Raw genomic sequence first — 10,666 nt, 5'->3', positions numbered from 1 at the left:
GCCACGGATGTCAAACTGCCCAGCTCTGTGCCTACAATAGAGCCTGCCTTCCTCACCAGTGTGTCCAGACGTGAGGCGTCCCTCTTCTTTATGCTGCCTCCCCAGCACACCACTGCGTAGAAGAGGGCGCTCGCCACAACCGTCTGATAGAACATCTGCAGCATCTTATTACAGATGTTTGTACCGCTCTCAGATCCGGCACGATTATAATACGCGCTGCCCTATTTGACAGGCAGCAAAAAGAAAAAGAAAACAAATAATCCAGGGTGCGAGTGACCAACACTACTTTTCTACTTCACCACCTTCAATTATAGAGACACACCAGTGAAAGCAGGGTCAAGCAAAAATGATTATTGGAAGATAATACTGTAGAAGGCGCTATATAGCGCCCGACCCGGCACAGACCACGCAGAGGCACGTGTACAAAAACACACAGGCTTTATTTTTTCTTCAGCTGTGTGACACGTCTTCCCCGTGCCTCACAGTCCCAAAGCACAAACTCACAGCAAACCACAATTCTCCACCACTCCTCCCAGACAAGCTTCGTCTCCTTCTTCCTCCCAACTCTGGCTCACCGAGTGGTGGTGGCTGGGCCCTTTTATAGCCCACCCAGAAGCATTCCAGGTGATTAACCACCTGGTCCTAATTGCACTTCCGGGTGGGGCTGAAAGGTCGTCCAGCCGGGCTGTGGGAAGCAGGCAGCTACCCCTAGTGGCCACGCCGGGCCCCAACCAAGCTGTGGAGGACTCCATCTCCCATGGAGCCCTGCGGGTGGTTGGGGAGTCACCGTCGGCCAAAGAGGCTGCCACCAAGCGTCCTTTGGGAGGTATTGGACTGCCCATGGCGGCTCCCCCGGAACATAAGTAGCAGGGGTGTCCCTGCCGGGCATGGGACCCGGCTGTCCTTCACAATACATAGGGTCACTGTAACAACAACAACAACAGAAAACCTTATATACATAATATCGCACTGCAGCGCTTCCCCTCCCCACACAAATCATGACACAAACACTTGAAAACATACATTACTAATAAAGACGAACAAATGGAAACACAACAAAAAAACAATGGATTTATAGTCTTTTAAATCTTATCTGTACAGAGCATTGAGCTCAGTCTGTAGTGGGGAATGAGACGCCGACCATATCTCTTGTTCCGGGAAACGTACTGATTAACTGTTCCTTGTGTTGGCCCGTCAAGTCCTCTCCCGTATTCCTTCCTCCCGAAAGAAAAAATAATTTGATTGGAAATGAACCCGGGTTCACCTGACGATATCCAAGAGGTGTTAATCCTTTCCCTCGTGCCTCTTTCTGTTCTGGCCTCCTTCTCTCTCCTAGCTCCTCCTCTTCCCTTTTTTTCCTGCCACCTATTTACATTCAGATAGCTCCTCCCCTTACAGTCTGTTGGCCCTCCAAGCCAGGTGCTCCCCTCCCTCTGTATAAAGGGCCGCCCCTAAACATAAAGGCATACCACAAAAACAAGTATGGGAAAAGGTACAAACTTACAGGTACCGTTACATGTTGAAGGACGCCAGCCTTCTAATGAAGTATAGTCGGCTCTGTCCTCTCTAACACAGAGCGCCAGTATTGGCAGTCCGGTCCAGTTTATCATCCAGCTGCACTCCCAGGTATTTGGAGGTCTGTACCCTCTGCACAGTCCAATTAAGGTGGATTGTTAGTACTATTTGTATTTTTTTCCCTTCTCTTTATTTTTATTATTCTCACTACTTTTCTAACTCTACCATAATCCTCACTTGATGCCTGCCAGCCTTACAGTCTGGTGGTCTCCATCATGACCCTCTGCTTGTCCAGGGCCCTCTCATTGATTTCTTGTGTCTCTCCTTGCAGCTCAACAAGTCATAAAAGCAGCCATCCTGCTCATCTGTGCCCTTGGCACCACGTGGGCCATGCTAATAAGTGCCCTACTGCCTCTGTCCTCGTCCTGTTTCTCCATACCGTTGCTGACCAAATGTCCTTCTTTCCAGCTGCAGGTCTACCAGCAGCAGCCGCAGCATCCGGGCGTTCCTGCCCTGGCGACCATCAGCCAGGAGGTAAGATTTGGGTTTGGGTTTGGAGGGGCGCAGGTCCATCATTCACTAATGATTTCATTTGACAGACTTAAAGCAGAGCTTGACTTGGGAGCACTGGCACCTTTTATTATTATGCCAGTGTATTGTGGGGCTCAAGGGGACCCCCTCCCAATGCTCTTCTATCAAATCCTGCTGCTTCAAGCACTGGTTTGGGGGGTCATTTGTGTGTTGATTTGATTTTCTTCTACTGGTCTACTAGACAAGCAAAATATTTTTTGAAACTGGTGGATGAGACTGTGACAGTGAGGGTGACTTTGACTGTCCCACCGCAGGGTGAGCCCCTCTGTTCATAGTGGCTGATGAGAGTCATTAAGTTGTGTTGCCAGCCTTTGGATTTGGGTTTTGACACTCAGACTCTCGGCTGATGAATGGCAGCTCAATGACAGGAGTGACAATACGGATAAGATGATCAGCAAGGACTGATAATACATAGCAAGTAAGGAAGAGCAGTGACTGCAGTACGTCAGATGTCCACATGAGGTGAGTGAAAGGCACTATATAATAGATAGATAGAACTTTATCTTTCACTCTATCTATCTATTATATAGTGCCTTTCATTTCTATCTATCTATCTATTATATAGTGCCTTTCATTTCTATCTATCTATCTATCTATTATATAGTGCCTTTCATTTCTATCTATCTATCTATCTATAATATAGTGCCTTTCATTTCTATATATCTATCTATCTATCTATTATATAGTGCCTTTCATTTCTATCTATCTATCTATCTATAATATAGTGCCTTTCATTTCTATATATCTATCTATCTATCTATCTATCTATCTATCTATCTATCTATCTATCTATCTCTGTGTCCCAGGGTTCTATGCCATGGTAAGGTAAACACACACCTTGCCCACCTGCCTGTCTTTGGGCTGTGCTAATAAGCTGGCACAGTCAGAATAAACCCACATGAGAACGCAGGGAGAAGACGCCAGCTCTACAGAAGGAGCCCCCATTTCTGATCCTCCAGGTCTCCTTGTTGTCTCCACTGCCCCCCCAACTGTTACTAATATGTCTTGTATTCCGTTCTCCATATCCGTGTTGACTGTATGTATGTTTTTGTCTCTCTTGCTGGTTTTTGATTTTTGTCACAGTCCTCCAGAGACAGACACGCCAGTAAGAATTTCATTATTGTTGAGTCTGACTGACAGTAAACTTGACCTCAAACACTCCAAAGATGTGCAGTCCATTGATGACTCTGCCTTGGCTCAGGACGAGTTAAGTTGGCGAGTCTCTGCCACCCCGTCCGGTGGTGGTCAGTTGTGTTGTGCCCAGTACCTCCAGCATAGGCACTAATTCATTGGGACCTTGGAATCATTAAATGGGTTAGAAAATGAGAAGCGCAGTGCAGTGGTAGCACTGATGACGGGCAACAAGGAGACCAGGGTGGCACAGTGGTTAAGGCTGTGGCCCTCCAGCCCTGAGATTGTGGGTTCAAGTCCTGCCACTGATAGTCACCTCACCTGCCTGAGCTCCAATGAAATGTCAAAGGTGTCAGCCAAATAAGTGGACACCAGGCTCCCTGGAGCAGGTCCTTCACGTGTGGGATTTGCGTCTTCTCTCCATGGTTTACTTGCCAGTCCAAAGACCTGCAGGTCATGTGGGCTGGCAGTGCTAAACTGGTCCCTGATATGCTGTGTGTGTGTTTGTCCAGCCATGGCCTGACGTCCTGCCTTGTGTGCTCTGTTTGCTAGGACAGGCTGCAGCTCCCCTGTATCCCCAATCAGGATCAAGCAGGTTTGGGAGATGACCGGATTACCAATTGGATGGATGATGAAGTGACTGTTCCAGAGGGCCAGCTGTAGTCACTTCACTTTCCTGGCCACTAGAGGGCCACACCTCCACGTCCCTTAGCAGAGCCTTACTTATTCTCAGCTGCGTAATCCCGTTCAGGGTCACAGGAGGTGGCAGCCTATCCTGACAACACTGGGTACAAAGCAGGGACCAGTCCTAGACGGGCCGCCAGTTCATCACGGACCCTCACACTAATCATTGTGTCTTTAAATTGAGTGCTTGAAGAAAACCACACACGGAGATGGGGAGAACATGCAGAGTGCCCCCAGATGGAGACCAGGCATGGCATTTGAACCCAGGACCCTGCATCTGCGCTAAGCACAGTGTCATCCCATTCCCATGGAGTCAAACAAAATGGAAGGAAGGAAAGAAAGGGGCAGAGAAACTTTTTGTTGTGTTGTTGATCGACTGTTTATTAAAAATGAACATGGAGGAGAAACAGAAACTGTCAGATTTGAGTTCAACTCCAGGATATAAACACAAGACTGGCATGGGCACACACGGAGGGGTACATTTCTGCTAGTCCTGATTGTGGGTGGAATTCGTCTCCTGTTACCAATGTGATTAAATATTGAAATAAATCGACATAAGTGAGATAAGTTATACAGTAAGTGTGGCTGCCCGCGTCCTGATTCTGATGCCCATTCCTCCCTCCAGAGAAACCCTCTGCTGCCACCTACTGGTCCCAGTGCTTCATCTCCACCTTCTCCTCCTTCTCCAGGCCCTCACGTGGACTCCTTTAAGTTGGCTTGATGTCCCGTTAACTGAGGTCACCTCGGTGGACTGCACTCTTGTTTCGGGTGCCCGCTGGCACACCTGTTCTGATTGCCCTGCCATCTTGCCATAGGCTTTTCAGCTCTGTAAATGCTGCATTTGTTGGCTCAACAAAAGTCACTTCAGTTGGAGGGGGTGTGGACGCTTTCTTGACCCCCGATGGCTTTGCCCCTTTACCACAAGATGGCACAGCACCCCTGTCATGGGACGCCTTTGCTGCAGGAGTTGCTGCATTTCCCTGCATGCCAGCCAGCCCCGTGCCAGCCTGTGGCATTTCATTTCCTACAGGGATGGGAACGGTGCCAGTGTGTTCAGGCGGGGTGCTTCCTTGATGGGCAGGCATTACCTCTGTGGCCGTGGTGCCATCTGGAGATGTGGGGTTGGCTGGCTGTGGTAGAATTCCTTCAGGGAGTGGCACTTCAAGCTCAGGCTGGACCGGGCTCATGCCCATCCCTGCACTTCCTGGGCTCAGTGGCAGGTAGAAGCCGGTGATGATAGGAGGCTGTGAGGGACAAAAACGAGGAGCAGATTAATAGAAGGAAAGAAAATCAGAGAAGCACAAGGCGGAGCGGGCACAGACACTTACACGCTGCTGCTGTGCCTCCTCTGAACTTGCTGAGCCCACCTAAAAAACAAAAGCAGCTGCTCAGTTTAACAAGAAGAATCAGGAGTCACAATCCCAGACTGGACATGCCACCCATGACACCTTGAGGACTCGTATGGCTAGGAGTTTTTCTCTCTCACTTAGCCTGGGGGCTTTGGCAAGTTGTGGGGGCACCAGTGATACAGAGAGAGCCACACCAGCACCAGGAGCCACCAGTCAACTTCTCGATGGAACTGATGGTAAGGCCAAATCTGAATTTGGTGGGCACCAATATGGTGGTCATGTCAGGGTTTCAATTTATGCAGAATGAGAGAATCGACCATAGACCCACCTGGCCTGAAAGCCAAGGTCATGGACGGGCGGGCATCTCGCCATTCACTTTCTGTCAGCCCTTCACTATATAATTCAGTTGTTCAGATGAAAGCTGGCAGAGGAGGGCAGCCATGGAGAAAGAGAAGAAAGACGGGAAGAGACGACAAGGTAAAAGTGAGCAACTGTTACCTCTTAACAGACCTCTGTGGTCACGCCAAGCCCCCCCAACCTGCATGTCACACGTCACCTGGTGGCTCAGGGGTTAGTGCTGCTCTCTCACTTCTACTGGGACTTGGGCTCAAATTCTGGGTGACTAGTGACTCTAAAACGAGCCGGCATGCGGTGAGCGAGGGGCCTCTGTGACGGAGCACCAAGCTCAGGGGTCCTTAAATTAAATGAAGTGGGGTCACTCTGTACAGTCTGCACCCAAATGTCTCTTTTTATTATTTCTACTTTATTTTCCATGGTGATGGTTTTTCTCTTCTTTCCTGTATCAGCAGCACTTGCATCAGATTTGTGTTTTAGAGACATTGTTGAAGGGTGAAGACAGAAGGTTCAGATGAGCTCTTCTGCACAGCACTGTCCACACTATCACAGCAGGAAGGCACCCGTCATCAACACGTCTGACGTACCGACAAGAGACAACTTCCCGCTATGTGTGTAACAGTACAAACAGGCTTACGATGGAGAATGAATGGGGTCGGCGAGGGGCGCTTCACCACCTGCCCACCTCACAGTCACCTCCACTACAGTATAATGCCTGCAGCGTCGAACACGGTGTGACCAAAGGCGGGTAGTGAATTACCACCCCCATTCAACAGGCAGCCACCTGAGGCACACTATACAATGCTGCCCGCCGCCGCCCCATTCACCCTCAACGGCCTTCATTCAGCCACAACCGGGTCACCGATGGCAGCATCACCAAACACCTATTGAGATCGAAGGGACACTGCAAGGCTGTGTGGTGGGTGGGCAGTGAAACGCCCCAACCAGCCTCCGTCCAGTCAGGACCAGTAGCTGTGGCAGCTTGGTTGGCGACCAGTGAACTGCCCCACCAAGCCTCCATCCTACACACCCCCCACTGCCCCATTTATCAACCGGAGCCGCCCAAGGGGCACTACACTGTGCGGGCAGCAAAACCACTCCCCTCCAACCTATGTCCAACCACCGCTCGCAGCGTCCCCAGGCCGAAGAGTTACTGAGGAGCCTGCATCGCGTCCGTAACTCGGGGACCACCTGTATATGAAATATTGTAATGGTTACTTGTTCTGTTGTCGTAAAGCACTTTGTGCATATCGTTTGAAAAGTGCTTTTTAAATAAAGTAAGAATAATAGAGAAGCAGTCTTGAATGGGGGGCCACTTCATCCCAAGCCCACTCACACCCACACTCTCACAAGAAGATCCAGTTAGTGTGGCTTTAGGGATGTGGGAGGAATAAAATGAAGTGCCTGAAGAAACCACGGAGAGACCCAGGGAAAACACACAGAGCACACACAGGCGGCTACACATCCGTTAAAAATGAGAAATGAAAAAGAGGAGTTCTTACAATTTGTGGCTGGATGAAAATGGCGTACACCTGTAAAAGAGAGCACATTGTTACTTGTCATGTTAACCTGCCTGCCTTACACACACAGGGCCGGAGTGTTAAATAAAGCGGACTGAGGCCAGGCACATTTCCTTACTAGACACGACTTGATATGCGTAATCCGCGAATAATACTTATCGAGACACAGGCTTGACAATACAAAACTCCCACAATGCAGCACATGCTTGGGATGACGGGCAAAATAATAAAAAAATATTATCTGGCGGAATAATGTGGAAAAAAAAATCAAAAGGGTTAAAACAAAATCGGTACGGAAAAACAACATCAATGTATAAGTTCTTCACCACGTCTGTCTGACATCCGTGAGTTTTGCGACACTTAAATGAAATGCTCCCCTCTTCCGGCTCACTTCGCTATATAAATTTGCAGTTTTCAAAGCATCCTGATTCCCCTTTCTAACTAAATCTGCAAGTTTTAAACTCCAGAGACATGTAATAGACGTCGTAGCCGTGACGGACCCCTTAATAACATTCATGAAATTAAAAACACTTCACAACATGAACATCATCAGCATATACACAGATAAGGTACGTGAAGCGAAATCCCAGTATCAGCTTCTGCCCTCTCTTCTTGATATGGACATGTGCTCTTTTGATGTTCAGAGTGACCTCTAGTTTAATATTTTAAAATTATAAAACAAAAGTATTTCCCACAGTACTACAGGCGGCATATAAAACGGGTAACTCTTAGGCAGTTCATGCTTAACGTTCATTTTCAGTTTTTTTTTTCAGTTTTTGACCAAAGTGCCTCCTGAGTCGTCACCTCAAACCACTCGCCGGCCTCAACCGCACAGGACAAACAATCAAAAGACAGACGGGAGTCCTGACAACGCACATGTCAAATGATCAGGTGTGACAGCGTCTACTGGACTTTGACTCGGGTGACACGACTCACTGCCTGCCTTTTCCAAAACCTTCAATCATCTCAGGGTGTCAAATGGTGGGATTGGCCGACTGTATTACTCCCTCAGAACACACAAGGGTGCTAAGCAATAACGATTTCTCTTCTCCTCTCCTCTCTACAGAAAGGAAGATTGACGGGCCTCCAACCTTGACATCGCTTCAGGCATCACTCCACCTGGACCCGCCTCTTCCTCCTACGAACCATCAAAACTAGAAGCGCAGACATCTTGAACAAATTCTATGAACTTGCAACAAAGTGATTTTGTGCCTTTTGTGCCATTTCAATACACGGGGTTTGCCTTCAAGGTGCCCCAGGCCCTTTATAATTGTCTGTTCTCTTGTTACATACGGTTATTGAGAAAGTGAATCCGTATTGGTGATGATCGTCACACTGACCTATGGAGAGTTAAATATGAAGGAGGGCCTTTTCAGCTTCACTATTTTCATGGGCAGGTGGATTAATATTTAGGTGGGTGACCACAGAGTCAGTTTGTGAAATATAGTGTAGAAACAATCCATCTGCAGTGGGCATGGCAACCTTACCAACTCACGTAAACTGGTTTCATGACATTCCCGTTTAAAGAGGTGCCAGAGAGGGTTGAAGGGTTCTTGTCCGTTGCACATGCAAGTGGCAATTTGACGGTGCGCTGTACACGTGACAGGACGGCGATTACCACAACTTCTGTTACTTGTAGATTCGGGATGCAGAAGATAAGAAGAGCATTGAGGATTTTTTTTCCAATTCTGGAGTTGGAGACACCAGAATGTGTGAGTATTGTCCACTAGATGGCAATGCTGATCTTCTGTTAAGCAACATCCAATTTGATGATTTACCTTTAGGCATTAGGACTGCGGGCGGCGCAGTGGGTAGCGCTGGTGCCTCGCAGTTTGGAGACCTGGGTTCGCTTCCCGGGTCCACCCTGCGTGGAGTTTGCATGTTCTCCCCGTGTCTGCATGGGTTTCTTCCCACAGTCCAAAGACATGCAGGTTAGGTGCATTGGTGATCCTAAATTGTGCTGGGTGTGTGTGTGCGCCCTGTCCAGGGTTTGTTTCCTGCCTTGTGCCCTGTGTTGGCTGGGATTGGCTGCAGCAGACCCCCGTGATTGTAGTTAGGATATAGTGGGTTGGATATTGGATGGATGGATGGCATTAGGGCTGCACTGGATCTCTCTGCACCTCATTTTGTTCGAATTTTAAATGATATTAACTTTTATTTGTGTTCATAAGGATTACTTACTACTACTATGAAATCATTTGGTTTTTTTTTTTGCTCCATGCCCCGTCATATGACATAATATTCCACTCCTATTCATTTTTAGTTATGCTAGATGTCAGTCTTTTGGGGGGCTTCTCTCCATGTTTGGTCCTATAGACCCAAAACACACATTTTTAGGTCATTTTAGTGTATGAAAGCGCACCCTTATGATAAAGAGGGAAGTAATACGGTAGGTGTATTCAATCAAAATAATCCGAAGGACTTGACGGTGTGCAACCCACATCACCCAACCCTTGTGGGATACGAGGGGTCCAAGTTACTCCTTTTCACAAATCTTTGACCAAATGGGTATTGATGTAGTTTTATGATATTTCGAGGATGTCGATTACAAATACAATAATATTTTTGCTTTACTGGTGGTCCTAGCCTCCCTCTCTAACACCCACTCTCAGAAGGTTCAAAAGAGCACATTTCTAACATAAGCAGGTGGGGTATCGTTTTCGATTATTTCAAAGTCAGTGATGTTATTTTTGATTTTTGTAATTAAAGGCACCCATTTGTTAATCTGTCACTTACTTGTGGCACATCCGTGTCAGCCATCGGGGTGAGGAGTTGTAGTGCTGGGTGATATGAAGTTTGCTAAAAGAGAAGAATGGAGGCAGAATGAGACAATGGAAAATCAGAAGGACAATCTTGACTTTCTATAGTAAAGCCCACCCCTCCAGGAGCTGTCCAGGGGTATCATCTCAGCGTGTCGCTTTGTACAGCCGCAGCCTAAGGAGGTGTAGCACCCCGCTTATGGCCGCACGCAGGGACTGAAATAATAAACCTGCAGCCCACCACAGCAGACCACTAGAAACTGGACAGTTTAAAGGCACAGCACAGGTGAATTCTAATCAACGAGCCTGAAAACCCTTTCAACCAACCGTGTGCTCAATCGAGCTTTACCTTTTATTAGGTGGGGTCACCAGTCCGTGATGGTGTAGGGCAGAGATGGGCAAAGTTGTTCCTGGAGGGCCGCAGTGGCTGCAGGTTGTTGCTTAATTAGAAGCCAGTCCTTGCCAAACTCTCCTTATTTAATGTTATGGCTTGTGTGACACTGTCGCTCCTCTAACCCGACCAACAGACGTCCAGGACCTCAGGTAAAATTACTAACAGGTATTTGAGGTCCTTTTTCTTTCTTATAAATAGTGCCACTAAGCACCCCAGCCACCACACACAGGCAAGTAATAATAAGAAATCTAATAATTAAATGCCAGTGGGTAGCGCTGCTGCCTTGCAGTAAGGAGGCCTGTGTTCGCTCCCCAGGTCCTCCCTGCATGGAGTTTGCATGTTTTCCCACAGTCCAAGGACATGCAGGTC

At 47.9% G+C, this 10,666-nt stretch overlaps 1 protein-coding gene across 3 annotated transcripts in view; it reads right to left on the bottom strand.

Moving 5' to 3' along the window:
* Positions 1 to 4,309: 4,309 nt before the first annotated feature.
* The window catches only part of LOC120527071 (extensin-like), a 20,901-nt gene continuing 14,544 nt past the window's right edge, over positions 4,310 to 10,666 (bottom strand). For 2 of the 3 annotated variants that reach the window (XM_039750109.1, XM_039750111.1), the window contains 4 exons: positions 9,882 to 9,943; positions 7,127 to 7,160; positions 5,250 to 5,288; positions 4,310 to 5,165 (listed from right to left, as the gene is read on the bottom strand). In XM_039750109.1, coding sequence (XP_039606043.1) covers positions 4,650 to 5,165; positions 5,250 to 5,288; positions 7,127 to 7,160; positions 9,882 to 9,943 — 651 coding nt within the window. In that variant the 3' untranslated portion in view covers positions 4,310 to 4,649. Of the gene's footprint in view, positions 5,166 to 5,249; positions 5,289 to 7,126; positions 7,161 to 9,880; positions 9,944 to 10,666 lie in introns of all 3 variants that reach the window. The other variant, XM_039750110.1, reaches the window with a different exon arrangement.

Source organism: Polypterus senegalus, chromosome 4 (assembly GCF_016835505.1).
Source record: "Polypterus senegalus isolate Bchr_013 chromosome 4, ASM1683550v1, whole genome shotgun sequence".
In the NCBI taxonomy this organism is placed as follows: domain Eukaryota; kingdom Metazoa; phylum Chordata; class Cladistia; order Polypteriformes; family Polypteridae; genus Polypterus; species Polypterus senegalus.
The sequence above is the reverse complement of the archived record's forward strand: the minus strand, read 5'-3'. Positions and strand labels throughout refer to the sequence as shown.